This window comes from Falco biarmicus, chromosome 9, assembly GCF_023638135.1.
Source record: "Falco biarmicus isolate bFalBia1 chromosome 9, bFalBia1.pri, whole genome shotgun sequence".
In the NCBI taxonomy this organism is placed as follows: Eukaryota; Metazoa; Chordata; class Aves; order Falconiformes; family Falconidae; genus Falco; species Falco biarmicus.
The window spans coordinates 43,255,117-43,278,263 of record NC_079296.1 but is presented as its reverse complement, the minus strand read 5'-3'; the positions used below and the strand labels follow the sequence as shown (position 1 = coordinate 43,278,263).

Below are 23,147 nucleotides of genomic sequence, written 5' to 3'. Positions count from 1 at the left end.
GTGGGTTTCGGCTGCTCTCAGCCCCCTTCGCCAGTGAGAGGGGACGTGCCCAGCAGCAAATACCTTCCAGCTGCCCTCCCAGCTCCTTGCTGCTGCTGGATTTTCAGCTCCAGGGCCCTGCTGATGCTGGCCAGCACTGTCTGCCTGAAGGGGAGAACAGGAATTTGGGAGAACGTTTATAACCGATGCACACTGGTACCGAGCGTAAACATGCAACACATTATAGCAATGTTTTAGAGGCTCCTACGCAGTTCAGGTAAACGTTGCTCTCTAGTTCTGCTCTGACACCTACCTAGATTTCTCCAGCTCCAACTATTACTCTTCCATGTGGAAATCTTTGTTCAGCACTTTGGACTCCATGTGGGTGTCTGATCTGTGCATGCTGCTTGCTTTACCTCCCGCTCAAAACATTAAGTAGCACGAATTCATGAGTAAAACCTACACCACTGTCAGCATAGCAGCATGACTCCTCATCTAATGTAATCTTATCCTTAGCGTTAATATCATTACCTCGATTCCAAGTGAAAAAGAAAAACCTCAAAGAAAGCAAATTACTCTTGCCCAGCAAACTGACATGGCATGATCATTATAACGAAGCCCAGAGAGGAGGGAAAAGGGACCGTTGGTATAGTACATATTTATCCCATATGACTGGAGAAACGGTCTGTGCATCAGGTGGCTTGCAGAGTTACAAAACCCCATCAGGAAATTAAGGGAACAGACAGACTGCATCATCTTTATTCACTTTGTGAGTTAACATTACTTTTTTAAAGCTAACAGGAAGCTTTTTGAACTGACGTTAGATGTAGATTAGAGTGCTCAGATAGAAAAAGGGTGATTGACCTGGGTAAAAATGAAGATTTGAATGTCACCTGCTCAGAAAGTCACAGCAATTTATCCCTGAGTTTTCATTTTGTTCTGTTATGAATTTTGAAACTACTAATGCAGATGGGATCTATTCCTGGATTTAGTAAAAAACTATTTCTCAAAAGCATTCAAACTTCTCTTGGCCTCTAAAGAGAATATCACAAGAGAAACTTTTGAAAGCCTTTTCCTAAGACAGAGTGTTTAAGGAACAGTAAAAGTAAAATAGTAACTTATTTCTAATTACAGATGAATGGACTAAATGAAGTAAGCATATAGATTTAAATTAATTCCTGTCATAACCCAAGCTATAGGTCACCTAACTTACACTTCACTGTGTGTATCTCATGACATCAGGTATTCATGATGGGCTTCCGTGGGTCTCTCACAAGTGTGATGGGAAGTGTTTGAGCTTGCGATGAGCTGGATGTCCCACCAGGGCATCAGCCTTTCCCGGGACTTCAGCAGCAGTTCAACAGACTTGGGGCTGCCCTGGGAAATGAGCGGCTACGTTTTCAAGAAAGTCAGCTTTCAAATGTGCCGTCTTCTGAAATGCTGTCTCTCCACTATCCTGAACACCTGGGCAAAAAGAGAGGAGCTTTTTCAAGAACCGCTCCTCCCCATGAATCCCAGTCTTTGCTTTGACTCTTTTGTATGCTTTTCCATAGTCTATCACCACTGAGAGAGAGGACCTGACCACCACTTGATGGACCTGGCCAGCAAGTGCTGTGGGATTGCCCATTTCGCCACTGTCAGTTCTCAACCATGTTGCCTCATGACAAGAAAAGATAGAGGTGGGGTGGGATGTTACGAAGTATTTTGAAAGCTAAATGCCAAAACCCTACAGCCTGTGTGCTCCTTGTCTCCAGACATCCACACAGCATTGGCCTAACAGCTCCAGCCTCTACCTACATCTACAGTCCCTACTCCTGTTCCTCCCATGCATTACCTCTTTCTGAATGGGTTTCCTGGCCTTTGATTGCATCATTCAGTGTGTCCTAAGGTCAAACCAAATCGCTTACAGGTGGAAAGTCAGTTTGGACCTTTGCACCGTTCAGGTCTTGGTATTTGCTGAGACTGCAGACAGAAATCCCGGTGACCCCCAGCTGGGGTAGGTACCACAATGCGCAGGCAGAGCCACACGCTGAGATGCCCCTGAAATTTCAAGCTATTCCCAAAGTTACTCCACCTGGTAACACCGGGGCATGTTGCTGACACTGCTGGGCCAGAATCGAGATGTGACAAAGTGTCACCACCCCCAGCAGCACTGCTCGCCTCCGACAGGTAATTTGTCTCACCAGCACCCTTCTCCCATGCCTTGGGCTTTTTCTCCGTGTTCTGCACTTTCTCAGTCTGTTGCCTGTGAAGAGCAGTTATTTGTGTTTGGGAGGGAAAAAAAAAAAACCCAAACTGATTCCTTAAGTGCTAGGAGGGCTCCACAACCCACGGCTCTGGGGCTGGTTGGCAACTCCACACACACAGCCCAAATAGCTGTGGGTTAAATCTAAGGCACTGCAGGGAAATGAGGAATTGTTCTGGTTCCTCTCCTTTCACACCTCGTCTATGGCATCTTTGAGCACCCTCTCACCTATCAGTAAGATGAACCCTTCTGTTTTTACTACCTGATAAAGGTGAGAAGGAACTGATCACAGCTAGAGCTCATGTTTTACACATGAAAATGGCAAACAAGGTTAATTAAATGGGAAGTGTTGAAATTTATTTGGGTTTCACTCAATTATAATTTTGCCAGGGTTAGGTTTTATAGGTAGGTATGGTTCCCATCAGCAAGGTAAATGCAATGGTGAGGCAGGGCTGGAAAGTTTTACAAACATCATTCCTGAAGCTAACGGAGTGTGCAGTGTTCAACATCCACTAAGCTGCTAAAAGAGCCTGATACTAGCGTGGGAGGGATGTGATGTTTACATCAAGAAATATGATTGTTTTAAGAAACAGAACTTTTTGCTCATAAAAAGAAATAATTACCATGTCACGTCAATTAAGCTAAATTAGCCCTCCAGTTCAAATATTGAAATACAATTCTGGGAGAAAAGTAGGACTACCTGATTCTTCTTTTCCACAGGTGGCAACATTCTCCAGAAATCACCGGTCACCTCTGCTTCAAGGCATGAGATCAAAATAAGGTCAGTATATATGGATTTCTTTACCTTCTGGTTTCTGAACCTTGAGGCAACGTCTAGGTGAAGTGACCAGTTCCTACTGTCTTCCAGAGCACTGAAAACTAAAACCAAGCTTAAATACCAGAATTGTTGCAGAGTCTCATGATATCCTGCAGCTTCAGTATTAGGAAAGTCAAATAATTGTTTGGTCTTTAAATTAGAAGGGGCAAAAAGATGGGAAATGCTTGACTACGGCTGTAAGATCTGGTACAGGGCTAGGGAAAGAAACAACCGGTCCCATCCCAGGAGTGGCTAGGAAAGCTGAGGATGGCAACTGGGATGTAAGCCGAGGGTAAGGTCCACAGGAGAGCTCTGTATATTTTTTCAGGCACACTGGCTTTACCCTTGCGGCACACAGCTGTGCTGCCCACCCCGCCTGGGGCTCAGAGAAGCAGTTTTTATTCCGGTGCTCTTTGAGTTCGGTTTTAGGACGTGTGTTATGCAGACAGAAACCCCAGACTTTCAGATGAAGTGGGATTTTAAGAAGTGTATTATTACCTGATTTGCATTTAAATTAGTGGAATGCACACTGAGATACTCTGGAGAAAGCCATTGCTTTCTCTACTGCATCCCAGACGAGCATGTTTGAAAAATCAGGCCCTGCATTCCCTTTAAAACACAACTAGGGGGGAGCTCTCAAAGGCTACGAACTGTATCACAACATATCACTCAATAAAGCTTAAATGTAATGTTACATGGCAAGTAAGTTTTGCTATTACAAGGGGGAAAAAAATGTTTTTCAGCATTTTGTTGGTCACTTGTATGGTAAAGTTGAGGCAACACTTGGCAGCTGGATCACCACGGAGGTGACAGCCTGAGTCATGTCACTGGGGACAGACAATGGCCCTGCTGCCCCTGGCACCAAGCGTTGTCTCGTCACAGAGGGATTAAATTAACAGTTTATATGAGAGTGGTATCACACATACAAGGACCACTTAAATAATTCACAGGAGATGTGTAAAAGAAACTCTTGACTGCCCAGAACATGACTTGTCAGCAAAAAATGACTTTGCTACTCTTTACCTCCATCAGCTCTTACCCGGGGCAGGGGCATTCCCAGTGCTTCCCTTGGGAAAGGACCTTCTGCTGCGGGATGTCTTCTGATGCATCTCCTCCATCCTTCTGTTTTTCAGTTTCTTTCTCTCACCTTTCATGCTGGTCTGAACACTCATTAAAAGCACAGCCTTCTGTTCCATGCAGCGAACTAAGCAGACATACAACAAAGTTGAATTGAATAATTAATAGATAAGGTTTTGGGTCTTTTATGACAGACCCTTCTGCTTCAGGAGAAACGAGTGTTGACCTTTCTTACCTCTGAAGCAGCCGCTCTGACTGGCATTGCTGCTCCTAGGCTGGGGAGCCGCCAGCTGGGGAAGGAATGGGGAGGAAACCGAGGCTCACCGAGCCATTGCACGGGCACAGCGCTGCCCTGTTCTGGCTCACTGATGCAGGATGCTCACGTGGGAGGAAACCTTGTGTCCTGGTCTCCGTCTTCAAGGCTTGTGACCGCCTTGTGCACTTCTCTGAGCTCCGACCTCCATGGGGCTAGACTAGACCTAGGCAGGGGCTATGGCAGGGAAGTGCCGAACCCCTGTCCGGCCCAGGCACAAACAGTGCTCAGTGACACGAGCAGCAGGCGAGCACAGAGACAGATCTGTAGGAAACATCCAGACCCTTTTGGTGCCTTCATGTTAGGCAACAGCTGAGCAGTGGTTTTAGGCTCACAGTTCTAGATATAGGTGTGTAAATAGCAGTTAAATCCTTTCCTTCCCACAGGGAAGATGCTACCATAGCACAGCACATCAACGTTGAGCGCTGCAAGCCTCGCTCCTCAGCAGCTACGTGGCCCAGTACCCTAGAGCAGTGTGCCTGCTCTTAGCTCAAAAATTATCATTCTCGCCTGGTCTCAGTCCTTTTGGACCAGGGTGAAGCCTGCTTGAGACGGGCGTTCGGGGAGCAGCTTACTCCTTGCTTAGTTACAGCCTGGCCCAGCCGACACTGCCCCTGCCTCCCACATGTGCTGTAGCTAGCAAAGGCACTCACCTCCTCTTTCCCCCTGGCTGGCAGAACAATTTTTTTTAAACCTCCGTAAAGCAAAGCTTTGGAGCAGAGGAATTTTCCCCTGTCTCTCCTGAGCGTGCACTATGAATAGACTCCAGCCTCCAGCAGGAGTATCACGGCCCTTCATGCCTTCTTACCTTGGCCTCAAATTTAGTTATTCTGTTTAACTGGCAGATGTTTTGCAGGACATCAGAAAAGGGTATGCATATAATGGATATAACTTCCTTTCAGGGGCCTTATCTCCGCTAGGGCTCTTTTGTTCCCCTTCCTTGTCGAGATCAAACATCCACCTGGATAGAAATCCTGTGGTCTCTAGAAGGCAATGCTTCATGTGCACGGTTAGCGCACGAGGGAGGCTGATATCACACTTGCTAGATCCTTCCATGCTACAGCAAGTCTCTCCTGTAATACCTTCCGTAGTCACGCAGCTTAATGGAGATTAATGGTCTGATTTTGAAGCAGCTTAAATCTTTATGGTTTACACTGGCTTCTCACGGATTCGTGGGTGCTCTGCCTGCAGGTGAATAAAAGACCCCAGGTTTTAGATCCACACTGACTGACAGGCTTTAAACTCATCCTTCGTTAGCTACAGCAACGAGCTTGCAGCTACATTTTCCCGTTCGCTAAGCCTGTGAATGCAGAAGGTGTGCGCTGCTCTCACCCGTTCTGATCCAACAGGTCAGTGCCCATCGCGCTTCTTTAATTACCTTTCTAGCTGTTCATTACACCCAAATGTCAGGACAGAGCTTTTAAAGCTCTGGCGTAAGCAGAATAAACAGCAAAGAACAAATGCTAACCGAGCTCTACATGACTTCCACATTCCTAGGAAAAAAAAGGAGGCTTTTCTAAATCCACACCACCGGCCCCAGACCCCACCCCCCACCCCCCCTTTAAACACAGGGGAGTATTTAACAAGTGAAATCTCTCTTTTTCAGCCCTGAGAGACAGAAAGCTGGCCTACTTATGCTACTGACTTCAGAAATACAACTTTTCATTATCCCACATCTTTTACATCATGATCTAAGGCCCTTGCATTTTAATACCACACTTTTATAGGAAGAGTTAATCAGTTTGGAAGGATCAAGGTCTAAAATGTGCAAATAAAACTGACAAAACAAAAAACTTGTTCAAACACTTTTATTTGTTAAAAAACAAAAACAAAACAAAACAAAACATATATATTTCCACAATACCTAGAGATCCCAAGTGCCAGTGCGGATGGATGTGAGAGACAGATCAGTGAATCCGACCAAAACACGCAAAGCGAGCGGGTCGGGGAGCTGCGAGGGAGGTGGGGAGGGAGACACGCACCCCGGTACACACCTGCGCCTTGCTTACAATCAGAGGAGCCTGGCTTACGTATATTTTATGACTGGTTAATGCGGCAAGTGAAAGACTACAGGGCTGAATGTAGTTAGTCTATGGAGAGCGGGGTTTTCCTGTTGCAGTGTCAACTAATATTTCCATGTATGCTCTTGGAATGCTCTCTTTTGAACTAGAAGCCCCTAAGTTGATTAATTGCCTTCATTTTCACCCTGTGAGAAAACACAGACAGGAAAACAGTTAAATATTTCCAGTGGAAAACGTACATAAATAAAACCAGGAGAAAAATCAGCGCTGGTAGTCACCACATAAAACCCCATGAGCAGCTACAGAACAATAAGGACCATATGTGGTGCAGAAAACAAATTAATTATCCCTTCCTTCTGGGAACCAGGCACACTCCTGCTGTAACTCAGACCTCTGGGGAAAATTAGGTTGTGATTTCGCATGGGGTGGATGCTGAGCTAACATGGGGCTGGGCTGCCACTGCCACCCATGTCCCGCTGCCGGCTCTGCCTGCCACCCTGCCACGCAGCTTGACACAAGCGCTTGCGCAGCCATGGAGTCAGTCGGACCAGCAGGGCTCGTTTGGGGGACTGGCAGCAGGGGGATGATGGCTGGCGGAGGGTGGGAGGTGCAAGCTGAGACTTTTGGGAGCTTCGGGCACCGTGAAGACAGCCTGAGCTTCAGAGAAGCTGAAAACTGGGGAGTTTGGGTGCTTGCAGTACTGCGGGGCTTGTGGAGCGGGCAGCCAAAGGCCGTAGGACCAAAATCATCAAGGAAATACCACGGGAGAAGCGTTCATCCTTTTGGACATCCCGTGTTGGACAGTAAGAGGTCATCATCCCTTGTTCAAGAGCTGAAATTGGCCCAGAGGCTGACACTTGACCCAGGGCTTCAAAAGGAGATAGCAGGGAGAATAAAGCAAAAGTTAAAAGAACGAATTTAAATATAGAAAAATCTATCTTGTTAGCCAAAAATCTATAGAAAAATCTAACGTAGTATCTAAGGCTCTTCTAAAGCATGGCTGCAACCAGGAGAAAGCTATTCCATGTGGTGATAAAGCTATAGGTAAGCATTAACTACCGTTTGTGTGTTTATACCCCAACACCAGCCAGCAATTTGCAGCCTGTCCCACCTGTCACTCACAGCAAATTCTTAGTCCCAAAAAAGAAAGAGGCAAAAGCAAGAACTGATGAGGTCAGGTTTTTGTCAAGGAAGTGATGGAACTGGGAATAGCGATGGGCTCCACGTGCAGCAGATCTATAACCACAGAAAACAAAGAGGAGATGGTGCCAGGGAAAACCAGTAACCCAGAAGAGCCCCTGCATGGTCTGAGAGCCCGGGGACCGCGGCATGGCCTTACCTCTCCGCCGCCGCCTGTGCTGGCTGCTGGGGCCCCCTCTCCCGCCGCCCCCGGCTGCTCGGGCGGCTGTGGCATGGCCAGGTCCTCCTGCCAAGTCACAAGCGAGACGTTTGTCCTTACCGCTGCGCACAGGGTCACTGCCTCCATCTCGAGGCTCTCTGAGCAGACCGCGCAGGGCGAGTCTGAGCATTACACACACAAATAAAATGCCAGGTTTAATAGATGGCAGATATTGCCTGAAATCCATTTTTTTGCGTGCAGCTTGTTAGAGCAAATGTCTATGAAATAGCAATTCAATTTCTTACAGTCTCATTTAGGGTCTTTTTCATACAGAGATTCCATCCTTTTTCTGAAGTTTTCTTCCCTGTCACTGAGACCAGCTTTGACTCCTTCATGTGAACAAATTTGAGAGGAACAAATAAATGTACCCAGAGTAAGACAGGCTATGCCTAGCCTTTCCCCATACTATCTTCCCTACCCTAAATACTCATCACATAGACTAATACTAATTTCAGATATAGCAGTATTGCAGTGGCATTAATGTCATGCCTCAGATAAAATGTCGTTATTAAAGGATAAGCTTTTCTTTGTGTTTGAAGTCCAAGCGTTTTCATAAGCTCTTTGGGTTCTTCCAGCTACCTGCTGACATCTTTCAGCGACCTTTCTATGCAACAAAGAAAAGATTATATTTCCAGGTAATTACTTTAAATGTGATTTGGCCACATGGGAAGTGAAGACAAAAATCTTGACCATACTGGATGTGCACAGGGGGTGGACAGAAAGCAGAAACACACCGTTGTGGAATCAGTCACAAAGAGCCAGGGGAAGCAGGAATAGCAGGACCTCTATAGTCCAGCCCCAAATCACCAGCGAACTTTGCTAAAATTACAGAGCTGCTCTGTTCCCTTTGAGCGCACATCCCCAGCACCGTTCCCAAAATTTTACTCATGAAGTCAGGGCCATCACAGAAGGAACTTGAGACACACATATTACCTACAGGGAAAGTCAATTTTACATGGAAGGGAGATGTAGAATTTGAATTTCAGTATTTTGAAAACGCGAGGCCACTGCTTTCCCTGGTGCCACTGTTGCCGCAGAGCGAATCAAATGCTCCTGTCAAACCTCCTGTAAACAGAACTTTATGCTCCATGTGTTTTGGGGGACTCCACTCTTCACTTTAAGGCATGTCCTTACTTTCCTGTCCAGTCACAACCGTTCTCATCAGTAGGAGCACACACCTGCTGCTTTTGGGACTGAATTAGGGAAGAGGAGATGACGTGAAATAAAACGGAAAAAATAGACATATTTCAAAGTTACATAGATATAACGTAGATCCCACGAAATTTAAGCTGGAAATTGGACTTCAGATCCATTTTTGGCAGGAAGGGGAGCCAGGAGACAGAAGCACTGCAACCTGGCCTCAGGATGGAGTCTGAGGCTTTAAAACACTCTACATGCATATAGGGCCATATAAAAAGGACTATACTTTATAACTCAACAGGCATGTTAGGTCAAAACAGGTAAATAGCTTCAAACGGTATTCTGAAGCTTTACAAGCAGGTTTTTTGACTTTTAGGTGGAAGGAAAAGAAACCCGCCAGGCAAGCCAACGACAATAGCTGCCACAGCAGGTGCTTCGTAGGTTTTTGCCAGTGGGGTTACCAGCTGCCACGTGAAATCACGAAGGTGAATCAAAGGCAACAACCTAAGGCGCTGAGTTGCCTTGGGAAAACTGGGGGACACCTCACAGGAACACAAGGACAAGTGCAGTGCACTGCATCTTTCTACAGGACATGATCCCCTACCTATTCTTGCTGCGGCCAGGGAGCTCAGCTCTGGTAGATGTCATGGGAACTATCAGGGAAAAGGGGATCCTTTCCTCAGGACACAGCACCCGAGAGTGATGGGTGGGCTGAAGAATCCCTGTTCAGCAATTGTGCTGCTTATTGTATCGCTTTAAATCATGCTCTCTGCCAGGACTCTGCTCCAGAAGGATAAAAGTGACTCCCACCTATTTTTAGAAAGGGAAGCAACCATGTTGCTGGAGAGTGTTTCTAAACTGTGTTTCAGGAACCAGCACAATGGCAGGATGAAGAGGTGTCAGGCTGTGTTAGGGATGTTGCCTCACAGCCTTTTTCTCACACGCTTCCCACCCTGCCCAGAATAGCGAGCACGAGTTGAGGAAGGGTTGCATTCTTCAGCGGGGCGTTAGCCGGCTGGGGATTTCGGTGACTAGATGGGAAACCAATATACAGGAGGACCGTGCGATATAAGGGTCTTCATTTTGGATGAAGAGCCAGAAATTCCTGGGTACCAGCCCCAGCTATAACACTGACTCATGGCATGATGCTGGGAAAGAAACAAGGGTGAGAAATCCAGCTTCTCTGGAGGACAGCTATAACTGTGCCATTCCGTTCTGTGTTCATCTCTGCATTAAAAGGGATAAAATGTTCTAAGGGAAAGGCATGTTGCAACTATGAAGTAATTAGCAACGCTCCTCCTGCTCTTAAACAGCAAGCAGATCTCTTTTCCCCCCTCAGGGATTATGTACTCTCTCCAAAAAAAGTATTTTAAATGGAAAAAAACTGATTTAGTGTGTTATGGGCTGCTTTCTTCTGTTTTTTTGGGGGCAAGTTGAATCTTTTTGGATAGAGAAGAGAGAAAAACAATGTAGCTTAACATAATAGTTAAGTGAAACACAAGACCTTAGAATTCATTACGGGAATACTATAGAAATTTTAAAATATCTTTTTGTGTATAAAAATACATTTGTATATAGAACATATACACTATAGAGGATATATATATATAAAATTCAGTATTTCACTAAGGTTATGAAACACAGTTACATGTTCAGATAACACTAATGAAAATCTTGACAAATTAGGGTGTGCCGTTTATAAAAATATTCCCGCGCAATGTTAAGAGGACTTAAACAGAGTGTACTATAGGCTTCTGGCTTCAGATATTTTAATACGTTTTTTCAAAAAAAGATTTTTAAAGTCCACAGATTTTGCAAAAAAAATTGCAATCTGATTCTTTAGGTTTGTCTGTTTCACAGATTCTATGAAATTCCTTTTTTCAGCTCAGTGCCTGTGTTTTATGTTCTGCTGGCTGAGTCCATATGTGAAAAGGAATTTATATTTTTATCCACATCATGTTATAGGCCAGTGATTTTTTTTTCCCACTACCCCCAAAAATCCCGAGATAAACAACCTTATCAAGATTATCTTTCCTATCTAACAAAGAAAGCATACAGAATCTAAATATTGGATGCTGGAACATTACTTATCAAAACCTCAACAAATTCACTGGCAAGCAAGATTTCTTTATTATTATTATTATTATTTTAAGGCTGTGAAACCGGAGAGGTTCTCTGGCAACCTAATCTGCTACAAATTTAACAGCCTGCAATGAGACATCAATTGCATAAGGCGGAGAAGGGTTCAGCCCCCTGTAGTGCTCTTGACCTTGGGTGCTGGAGCAAAAGCAATGCTGCTTGGCAGCATCCCCGAACCACTCCCTTGTTAGTCCTCAGGCAACCTGACAGGTCCCATGGACGGGCTGTCCTGGGCGGGTTTCGGGCTCAATGTGCTCAGAGTGATGCTGACAGCTCTGACTAAGAGGTTAACCCGTGATTAAAGCGAGTGGACCCACCGGCAGGCGCGCATGATACCTGCCTTACCCTACAAATCCAGGTGGACTCTTGGGGTCGCTTTGTTTTCATCCACCTCACAGACAGACTTTCTTAGGGTTTCCTGGGGCTGCTTATACAAATAATATGTATTTAATAATGTTTACATTATTATCCGATGGGATTACTGGGGCACAACCTTTAGCCACGAAGCGCACACATGCACACCGAGTCTTGTAGACTTCAAGGCTTCACCAGTGCCACTGACACAGCTGTTCTGCATCTGAAAAATGTACACCTGGATGCACTAAGGAGACTGAGAGGGAAGCACAGAAAAAGTGCCTGTAGGCAGAGTACCCCACTCCACGCTGCTTTTGCAGTCTTCCTTGCTCCATGGGATGCTGGAGGATACCACTGGGATGCATCACTGCATCAGTGAAGTACAGTGAAGCTTGAATACAAAGGGGAAGAATTTTGACTGTTTATTCTACTGAGTTGCAAGGTAGTTCAGCTGTTGATGTCCCAGCTCCTCCTGCTTAGCAGCTTTGCCCTCGGTGGCCTCTGATGCCCTTGGTTGCTCTCTTCTACTGCCACTTGCCCTGCCCAAACTAACTCAAACAAAGAGGTCACTCATCAGTTTCTGCTTCTAATTCCTTTGGTGTGACTGTCTTAGCATCAGTGGTGTCGCAGGGTTTAAGCGAACAGAATTAAGGCCACGAACATCAACTGTTTGCATTCAAAATGTGCGGCTGTTACGAAAGCGATAAGCTGTGGTACGGGCGCAGTACACGTGCGCCAGATCAAGCGCAGAGAGAAACGATGTGATCCAACGGACACACCCGGCAGTTGCACGTAACTGACAACTGCTCAAATCATTCATGGAGTGAAATAAAAATAAAAAGGATCAAACCCAATTCAAAGTGACAGAGCCATGAACTGACAACTAAACCATATAAAAACTGACAAGGCAAATAGATCTAAAGGGAAGAGCTAGGTGGAGGGTGTAGGGAAGCATCAGCTCCGGGGGAAATACCTCCAGTCCCTGAGGGATATTTTGTGAAAGAGAGAGTGTGTGTGTGTACATACATGTGCTTGTTCCCAACCACGTGGTGTCTGCAATGCAGCAAACTTTGTGCTGTGTCATGCAGATGAAGAATTAATCCTCTTCTAAGACAGGGGTATTTAGTGGATGGTTATCTCACTGAAATCTCTTAATATTCACCCCAGGGACTGGCATGGGTGCACAGCCACAGAAAAAACACATTACCGATAGGTCTTGTTCCTTTGTGTATCAGAAAAATTGTGGAGGGTTTATAATCTTTTAAGTTATGTATTTTTTAGTTAATCCTTAAAAACTCCTCCAAATCAGTCAACGCCATCTTGTATTCAGTTAGCAGTGACCAGGCCAGTGCCAAAGCCCTACTAGATGACACCAACACTACTCAAGGTTGCTCTCACCTGGCGCTTGGCACCCCTCCACGCGGTAGAGTTACTTCAGCCCCATTTTCTTCTGCCTGGCTCCGAATGCTCCCACCGAGGAAAGCAAGGAGCAGCGGGCTGCCAACCGCCCCATGTGTGTCCATATTTCAGTGCCTGCCACGTTCCACAAAGGGCTGAGTTCTTCCCCATGGCCAAAGTCACCATCTGATACACCCGCAGGGCTCAGCCGCCCTGCAGCTGCTGCCCCGAGCAAAACTTAATCCAGAATCCTTAGAGTTCTCTGCTCCTTGCTAGTATGTGCCTGCCGCTGATCCCCGCTGTCAGATGCACAGATGAAATGTCAACAAGCTCTCCGTAATTGACATTAATACTGGGAACGCTCAGCTGGGGACGTGCCTCGTAGGCCACTCGACTCCCCAGATTTGAGTCAGCCCGTGGCACTGCTCAGTGCCATGCATTCACACACATCCCCTGGGCTTTGGACAACCCTTCCATAAAGTCAGCAGGGAACAACACTGGACATAGTTGAAAACAGAAATAAGACATTAGCAAATGCTGTTTGCGATTAGAAAGGAGGAGGACTGGATATAACAGCTCTCTCAGACTTCAGCGGCTGAAACACTTGTGTATATTTCCAGGATATATATTGCATATATTATGCAAAATTATAACAGTAGGTATGTATTTTTTTAAACATCTAACTGCTACACCTTATCACTCTTCTCAGTGTATCTCCAGTGGGTCTCTCGCATGCAGTACAGTGCCCGGTGCTGCTCTTGGCAGCCTCTGGCTGTGTTTCCATTAGCAAGTTATGCAGCACAATAGGAGCAGAGAAAACAGCTGGTGCCAAGAGCCCAGCACAACCCCTCCACTCCAGTCAGAGCCCTCCCTCTGGAGCAGCTCTGGCTCCGTGGCATTAACCGTTAGCAGTTGGGATGCACTCAGTGTGCACATGGAGCTCAATCTTCCGTGTCATTGCTATCCAAAAAGTATCTAGCGGATGCAACTGAAGTGTGGTGAGTGAGGATGACTACAAGATCCGCACTGCTAATCCAAGCTGAACTAAACCAGTGGAGTAATGACCCCTCTCTTTCCCAGAAGGAAGCGTTCTGTCTAGATCTCTTTCCTCTGTGACTTCTTTTGCCTTGCTTTTCTCCTCCCGCTTTCATTCTGCTGCCCACATCTGCTATCCAGCCTGACACTGTGATACTGTATCCAAAGAAATTTCCCTCATTTAGCCTACCCTTTTTTATTTCTTGATCAAACCCTATTTTAACTCCAAGCAGGCAGACGTCAACAGAAGATGCCAGAACAGTTCAGAAGCTTAATACTTTAACCCTCTGGAAAACCCACAGCTTTTTTTACATTGCCTGCAGTCTGCATAACCTAGAACTATTACTAGGGTGAAGGAATCACTGATTTTCTAAGGGACTCCCTGCACAAGGATGGAAACGGAAAACATCTAACTGGTTTGAGCTCTGAAATTATCACCTTTAAATTGTAGCTCATCAGTCTTTGGGGGGGGGGCTCACTTAGGATGAAAGGGGAAGAGGATTGCTGCTGCTCAGTCCTTGCCAGACGGAGAGACAGTTTGGTATCTGCAAGATGGATTCCTACCATCAGCAAATTCCTAGCTCTCCCGGGTCAACTACCCCATGCCCCATGGAGTTAGGAATCACTGTTTGCACTCCTGCAGCCGAACTGCCGTGTCCTGTGGGAATAGAGATTAATCTTATCCCAAGAGCTTAGCAGAAATTCTGTATCTGCCCTTTTCACATGCTTTCAGGAGGACATTTTGCGTCACTTGTAGCTGGTGTTCTCCTCTTTTGTTAGGCTATTCTCTCAGGATTTATATGGCATGTAGAAGTTTTGTTTCACATCACAATGTGTTTACGTGCAGGTCAGGAAGTTCATCGGCCAGCCATCTGAACAATTAAAACAATTTTGGCCTCGCTTTGCTTTGATTCTGGGTTTGGGTTTGCTGTGACTCATCTAACTCATGTCGCTATCAATGCCACGGCCCACAGCTCTCTGAAGAGGGGAAACGCAGCCAGGCTTACCAAAGAGCTGCCAAATATTATCCCAACGTCCCGTACAATCGCTTGCTGTTCGTTACCACTCAGTGAAAGCACCTTTCCTAATTATCAGCTTTGCCTTCATCTAGGGAGTTGTTCTGATCCTTCACATGCCCCTTAATCCCCTCAATTTGAAGCAACACGGTTTGTCAAATCAGGCTGGAGGACAGAAGATGCCTTGTCCGAATCTGGCTTAATCCGCGGACAATTTGGGTCACGAGGCCTTTATCAACAAGCGCTTGGTGGCTGTCAAAATCAGCAGCGGGCAGAGCGGGAGGGTCGGGCTCCCCGCCGGGACCGGCTTTGCCTGAGCTGCTGCTGCCCTCTGCCGCCCGCGGGGCTGCCGGGGGCCCACGCTCCCACCGAGCTCCCACACCTTCGCGCCCGCCACCCCACAGCTCCCGCTCCCACCGAGCTCCCACACCTTCACGCCCGCCACCCCACAGCTCCCGCTCCCACCGAGCTCCCACACCTTCACGCCCGCCACCCCACAGCTCCCGCTCCCACCGAGCTCCCACACCTTCACGCCCGCCACCCCACAGCTCCCGCTCCCACCGAGCTCCCACACCTTCACGCCCGCCACCCCACAGCTCCCGCTCCCACCGAGCTCCCACACCTTCACGCCCGCCACCCCACAGCTCCCGCACCCACCGAGCTCACACACCTTCACGCCCGCCACCCCACAGCTCCCGCTCCCACCGAGCTCCCACACCTTCACGCCCGCCACCCCACAGCTCCCGCTCCCACCGAGCTCCCACACCTTCACGCCCGCCACCCCACAGCTCCCGCTCCCACCGAGCTCCCACACCTTCACGCCCGCCACCCCACAGCTCCCGCTCCCACCGAGCTCCCACACCTTCACGCCCGCCACCCCACAGCTCCCGCTCCCACCGAGCTCCCACACCTTCGCGCCCGCCACCCCACAGCTCCCGCTCCCACCGAGCTCCCACACCTTCGCGCCCGCCACCCCACAGCTCCCGCTCCCACCGAGCTCACACACCTTCACGCCCGCCACCCCACAGCTCCCGCTCCCACCGAGCTCCCATACCTTCACGCCCGCCACCCCACAGCTCCCGCTCCCACCGAGCTCCCACACCTTCACGCCCGCCACCCCACAGCTCCCGCACCCACCGAGCTCCCACACCTTCACGCCCGCCACCCCACAGCTCCCGCTCCGGCCAGGTGCTCGCTGCCGCCTGCCCGCATTTCTGCTCAAGTCCCTGGGAAAAACGCTTTCCACATTCACAAGAAAACAGGGAGTCAGGCTCTTGGCAGCAGTGCCCGCTGATGGGACAAGAGGCGATGGGCACAAATTGCTTAACGTGTCTGTCTGAACACGAGAAAACACTTTTTTCCTTTCCTGTGAGAATGGTCAGACACCGGCACAGGCTACCCGTGGATATCATGGAGTCTCCCTCCATGGAGATACGCAACACCCAGCTGGACACCGTAGCGGGCAACCTGCTCTCAGTGATGCCAAGGAGGCTGGACTAGATGATCTGGAGTAGTCCCTTCCAAACTAAACAGTTCTGCAGTTGTATTAGCCATCACACAATAATTTGTATTAGCCATCATACAATAATATTCAGCATTATACAAAAGCAGGTATTGCTGAAAACCTCTCACTGAATACGAAAAACTATCGACTGTAAATGTTTGCAAGCATTTTAAGTGTAATCCAAAGACAATTCTTCTGCCCCGCACATCACCAAAGAAACACACATACCTTTTTTACGACTCCTGTAGTGGCCACAATGGTCTCTGCTCCTTCTACAGTCTTGTTTGCCACTGTGTTCACGCTGGCTACAACAGCTTCTCCCACCACGTTGGCCTGCTCTTTGGTCTTCTCAGCAACTGGGGTTTCAACAAAAGCAGAAAGTCAACAAGCTAGGCACTGGCAAAAGGCAGTCATGTTCACAGGGACAACAGAACGATTGCACCGAGGTAAGAGAGGAAATCGGCCCTGCCTACAGTCCCTATTTGGATTTTTTATAAGCGATCGCATCTGAATTTAAATCATGTTTGTGAGGGTTTTGTCTGACTCAAAATGCTGCCCGGAGAGCAGCACTGCAGCCTGTCAGTCTTTGCAGGCAACTGGAGAATGAAAAATTCACTGTAAGATACTAAGAGACAATCGTGCAAATAAGGCATTTTGCATTGCAGGCACGCATGACCTCTCTCTGGGTACCTTCTGTTTGACTTAATACACCTGGGCAGAAAACCCAAAAAGTAATCATCATGAAATTCTCCAGGGCAAGGATCCATTCATCTCTGCACAGGAGTCTCCCAAAAGACCACAGCTTTGGCTCGACAGGATGTTCTGTAATAAATCTCCGCATGCTGGGCAGAACTCCCGACATTGTCAAACATCTAAATTGCAGTGAACCATCTGAGTCTGCCAAGTAACGTTTGCTAGGTATTTCTGACCTGCTCGACCAATATTTTCTCCCACCCATGTGCACTGCCAATACCAGACCCTGACCCACCACTCCTGGCAAGCCTCCTCCATTCATCAAATGGAAGGTCACGCAGCTCAGCGGTGTCCCCCACTGACGTTCCATTTGGCAGGAGCGATCGCCTTATCAAGAGGGCCAGCAGCACATCACAGATTTCCACATCTCTCTCAGGGCTGTGCTCTTACCTGAGGTCACACTTTGCACTACGCCTTCCTTGGTTTTGGTACCTGTGAAAGGAAACACAAGGTCCATCAGTGCGACAGGGCAAAGAACCCCTTGGTTTCTGGACATGGACAAGGACAGCTTTCTGCTCTTACAAGGTGCAGCAAGGAGCCGTGGTGCTGCCAGCACCTTCCTGCTAAGACATGAGCCATTTGTAGAGCCCAAAGAAGGGACCAGCTTCTTTCCCCAATAAAGCCAACGAGTACCTTTGTGTCGGGAGTTGGATAACTTCAGCTGCAAAGTGTCTGGAGGTGCCTAGATCTAAAAAATCTTGATTATACCATGCTGAAGTACAAAAAATTGACCCTGAAATATTTCCAAAATGAACAGTTGAGTGGAGGTAAAGCAGCTGATTTTTAAAATGAATGTATATTAAGTCATCTCATAAAATCTCACCTACTTCAGTCTTTCAAGACAAGGAGTCGCATCTGTGACTCTCCCCTGCATTTTGGCAGGTTACTTGGCTGCAATGGTCATTTAAAGCTCATTCTGTACCTGTAATAAAGACTCTGGAGAAACCTGAGGCTGAATTTATAGAACCACCATCCACTTGCTACATACCTGCTTACTAGATTCCAGTTTCAGTGCCTCAGCCTGCTTGCAGTGATACACAGAATGCAGATGTTTTTATCGCACGTTATGAAAGCACACCATATGTATGCTTACATTGTAATTTATCTTGCTGTTCTCTAGGCTAACAGGATGTGAGGGCATTCAGTTTGCAACGCAAATAGCCCTTAAGGAATAATTAATCTCTGCGGTTTTCCTCCAAGCCTGAAGTGACTTTCTATACATCCCTTCTATTTGCATACTGCAGCACGTACATTAAATCATACAGTAGGTGGGCAGCCCCACATAACTAGACGCTTTTCCACACTACAAAAATAAAGGAACAAATTAATCTCTGTTGGGAGTTAAATAAACGCAACCCAGAAGGTGCCACTGGTCCCACTACTGTATTTTGTACATCATCTGCATCTATACAGGCTCTTTTCAGGTTTCCCAGACTGATAAAAGAAAAGGATTTTTTATGGCCAGCTGTCAAAATGACAGAAATAGAGCACCAGACAGATCTTTTACTCCAGAGGTACTACAGCATCCATGGGTGTGGTGGGAGCAATCAGCTACCAACCACTCATTAAACAGCCTGAAAAGCAAAACAGGTGCAGCACCCTGATAGCAACAGATCCAGCCCAGCACTGTTCTGCCTGATACATGTCATGTATTATTGAATGTAATTCTCAATTGTTGATTTATTTTGGTGGTTGCAATTGTTGCCTGGGGCAAAGCAAAGCTGTTCTACTACAATATGCCCTTAACATTTCACTCCACCCTCCTGAACTGTGTTAAAACTGAAGTCTTCATGCTTTCCACTTGTTACTGCTTTAAACTGCAGTTCCTAATGGTGCACGATACGCATGCACTGCTGTAGCCTGGATTTAATAATGATGCCCGTCATACAGAAATGTGTACAGAAGCACAGCAGAGAGCAGAGCAGATGCAAGTCTCAAGCCATGAGCGTGAGCTCCTGAATGAGCCAAACGCACACAGTTCAATTCAGACGCCCTCCTGCTCCAGCTTCACTCCCAGTGCCATGCCAGTAAAAGACTGCCACAATACTGATTTGACATGCAAGATTTTGTCACATCAGGTGCAGATGCTCAGCCCTTTGCAGTTTTTTGGTCAAAGAGCAGTTGTTAGGTAAACAAAGTCTGTATTTTGCTGTACTAGCCTCGCATACGTTTTTAGTTTTGCAGTGAGTGTGCTTAGTGGGACAAGAACTGTACTTCTGTGTATTTTTTTTACCAGACTTTTGCTTTAAGATGACTATTCTGGCTCAGTTCTTTTGCAGGGGGAGGGGTGCAGGTGGGTACCATCTTTTCTGATGGAAAACCATTCCAGAAAGGAGGGATACGGGCAGACAAAAAACCCACTCGAATCCACGACAGAAGCAACGGCATTGGGAAGTGCCACCGCTGCAGCCTGGGGAGAGCTTGCCTCATCTTCCGAACCCAGCCTCCCGGCCACACCCAATGACTCAGGCTCAGCATCCATTATGCACCACATGAAACCTGACCTTCCGGCCGGCTGGTACCCTTGCCAGCAACCCACATCTGTTGAATCAGAAAGCAATCACCTGATGCTCAATCTCATTTCACTCATTAGTCCTTGCCAGCATGCAGCTTGTGTACACAGAATTAAAAGTGCACGCATCCTGCCTCTCCAGAGTGCTGCAAGTCATCTGAAACAGCTTTGGTGTCACAAGGGTGTGACCAAGGTGGTGGAGAGCCGCGCAGTGGGAAAAGGTTTAGAGTAGAAAAGGATATTATGGTGTGCTGCAAGTCCTGCAGGAGTTCGTGCTGGAGTCCCTTCCTTGGGGCGACATGTGTAGTCAAAAGCTGTTCTGGAAAACTAGAAGTGCGTTCTTTGTTGAGGCTTCCTGAACTACAGTATTAAGCAGTACTAATTACCTTATACTCAATACTCAGATGCAGCTTTGCATTAACTTTGTTAACAAACTTCAGCATCAGTCATCCCCCTGTTCAAACCAAATAAAAAAAGACAGCCCATTGAATCAACCGCTGGATATACATTAACTGTGCAAGGATGCACTCCCACTTTGGTACACCCCGAGACTGTTACCATTCGGAGAGCAGACTGTGATTTTGCTAACTGCAAAGGTGGCCCGTGCTACGGGATTTCTCCCTCTCTTTTCGTGCACCCTCTTCTCTGCCCTACCCGTTCAGCAAGCCACGTGGCAGGGCAGGAGCATCCCAGGCTCACGACTGCCCCGGCGACAGCAGCATCTGTAACCAGCCCAGCTGTGAACCGCATTGCAGTGTTAGCACAGGAGGGAGGCATCTCCAGCTCTGGCACAGGTTGTGGGAACTAAACCTGCATGGCTCAGAGGGGAGGGACGAGGTGGCCGCAGTGCCCCGATGACACTGCTCCAGGCAGATGCCTCTGAACAAGCATTATTTTTTTCTCCTGGGGCTGCAGCAAGTGACTCACCAGATGTGGTGGTTACCAGACATCTGGAATCCTCCTTGGAGAGTCAGCAAGGAGTTAACGCAAACCTGAATAAGTGTCAGGGATCCACTTCATCCATCCCAGGTTTTGGGTTTTTTTTCCTCCCTTTCCTGATGTTCTGAAAAGACCCTCAAGCTTTTATACAAGTATTATTTTCTCCTATAACAGCAGCCAAACATTCAGGTTGCGTCACATAACGCTCTAGACCAAGCTGCTTCCTTCTGGAAAGGAAGGAGCAGGAAAGGAACAGTTCAGTTCTCTGATTAACCCTTCATGTGGCACAGAGAAACGGCAGCACAAACAACAGACTAATCATTCCAGTTTTAATCGATATACCTGGCCTCCACCTTCTCTGCTTATTTAGGAAACGATTCCCTGAGCTAATCAGCATCTGGCCTTTACTTTTCCTGCCTGTGCAAGACTGAATTTTGCCTGAAAGGCTGAGCAGTCCCCAGTATGCAACAGGAACTGAATCAGCCCCAAGGCAGAGTACTATCCAGTGCATGACTGGGCAGGAATTGGCGGTATACCAATAATCCAAAACAAACAAACAAATTGGGGAAAAAAAAAAAAAAAAAAAAAAGGAGAAAGCACTTAACCTTTCCCTTGATCCTTATTTGATCCTCATTGAGAGATTTACGTTTTAAGAAAGCTTTTAGAAAACTTCGTTGAAGAGGTTAGAATCTCATAAGCAGACTGCACCTCATGGCTATGCAAAAATGAAAGCCAGGTCACAGTATGGAGACATACAACATGACTGAACAGAGATGTTAGGACTTATGTATAAAATTTGGAATAACCCTTTCTGACATCACTCAGACTAGGCAGCAGCTGGAGCAGTAGCAATGCCACAATTTGACACCTACATGTGACGTTTTGCAGACTGGTGTTTCAATTACTGTACTTAGTTTAATTATTTACAGGGATGCTGTTTACCTTTTTTCTTGGGAGTCAGCTTCAAATTGAAATGTGAACTGTTACATCTGTTCATTTACAGCATGCCAAGAGCTGAGTATTTAAAAATTTGGGATGAAGACCTTACCAGACCTGTTACATGTAAAATCTGTATTTCATTTATGATGTACAAGTACGTAGCTGTAGCTATTGTCAACAGAGCTGTTTTAAATATAGCAGCTACATACAGCTGTGGATGGTGCAGCACGATAACAGGAAGAGCCTGCATGTAAACTTTCCTGCTAAAAAAAAACCCTCTCCCACATCTAGCAGACATAAAAAGCTGCGTGAAGTACAGTAATCAGCAGCAAGGTTATCAGTCTTGGGAACCTAAGACTTTGTAGGTTTTATAGTATCTGGAATAGCCGACCATCCAGCCATATAATTGCATGTGCTAGATAGTGGAGATAGCGGGTTTCAAGGGTGACCTTCAAAGGGAAGGTTTCTGAAACAGCACATTAACTGCGCGAGGTCTCCAGGCAGGACATCAGACGTGCTGTTTTCCAGATCCTATCCTTTAGGGAAAATGAATCCGAGCGTCTCTTGTAAAGCAAGATTAACGCATGCATAGGGAACGAAACAGGTCGGTAAACAAGAGAGGATTTCAGGATAAAATGGTACGTTTGTGGGGGAAACAGATGCATCCTGCAACCCCCAGTTAATAATGCTGCTAGCTTCTCTCGGGGACCTCCTCAGCGTGTCTCAGTGTAGAGGTGAGGCGGAGACCAGCAGTGCTCAGATGCTTGGAGCATGACTGACTCCCCCTGCAATCAGTGAGCAGTCAGAACAGAAACCTTCCACCTGGGCACCTGCTCCTTAACATTGCATTAGTCCTGCCTCCCCTCAGGCAGTATCTTGAGTCTATGTATAATTTACAGCCGGGGAAACTGAGGCACGGGCAGGATGTGGCACCCCAGGCTTACATGGCCACTCTGTGACAGAGCTGAGGATGTTATCCAGACCTCCTGATGTTCACTCCCAAGCTTTAGCCACAATATAATTTCCCCAGACTTTCCCAGAGACAGTCTATGCGGCAGTCTGTGCTCAAATGTAGATTGAAAATTGTTCTCTCTTACCTACATACATCACCCCTTCTTTAGTCTTCTCTGCAGCCTCCGTCACCCCCTGCTTGGTCTTTTCTGCAGCAGCCACCACACCTTCTTTAGCAATGGAGAAACCTTTCTTAAAGACATCCATTCTTGTTGCTTGCTAGGGTAATACCTGGGTGATGTGAGTGAGGGACAGCAGCAGAAAGCACCTCAAGACTGGGACTGCAATATGCAGCCTCACCCTCGGCAGATACTCTGTTTCTCTGCCGGTCTCTGCCTTTCCTCTTACTTCTCCGCTGGACGAAGGCAGTGTGGCAAACCTCGCAGCTCTTGCCGGCTCTTATTGATGAAGTGTGCTGCAGTGTAGCCAATGCCTGTGAACAGCTGATACTGAAATATTAATGATATGGATCTGCTCGGGAAGATTTAAGAAGGGAGGGGGGAGAGGACGATGGCATCAGTAGGTAAGGGACTGTCTGGAAAATTTCCAGACAGAT

The 23,147-nt window shown here is 47.1% G+C and overlaps 1 protein-coding gene across 1 annotated transcript; it reads right to left on the bottom strand.

Annotated features, from left to right (window-relative positions):
- Positions 1-6,223: 6,223 nt before the first annotated feature.
- Positions 6,224-23,016, bottom strand: SNCG (synuclein gamma). Its single transcript, XM_056352819.1, has 5 exons — positions 22,678-23,016; positions 17,581-17,622; positions 16,666-16,793; positions 7,792-7,878; positions 6,224-6,637 (listed from the first exon to the last, which is right to left on the bottom strand). Exons 1-5 carry the CDS (start codon positions 22,796-22,798, stop codon positions 6,617-6,619), a joined length of 399 nt encoding a protein of 132 aa, XP_056208794.1. The 5' UTR covers positions 22,799-23,016; the 3' UTR covers positions 6,224-6,616.
- Between the last annotated feature and the right edge of the window lie 131 nt (positions 23,017-23,147).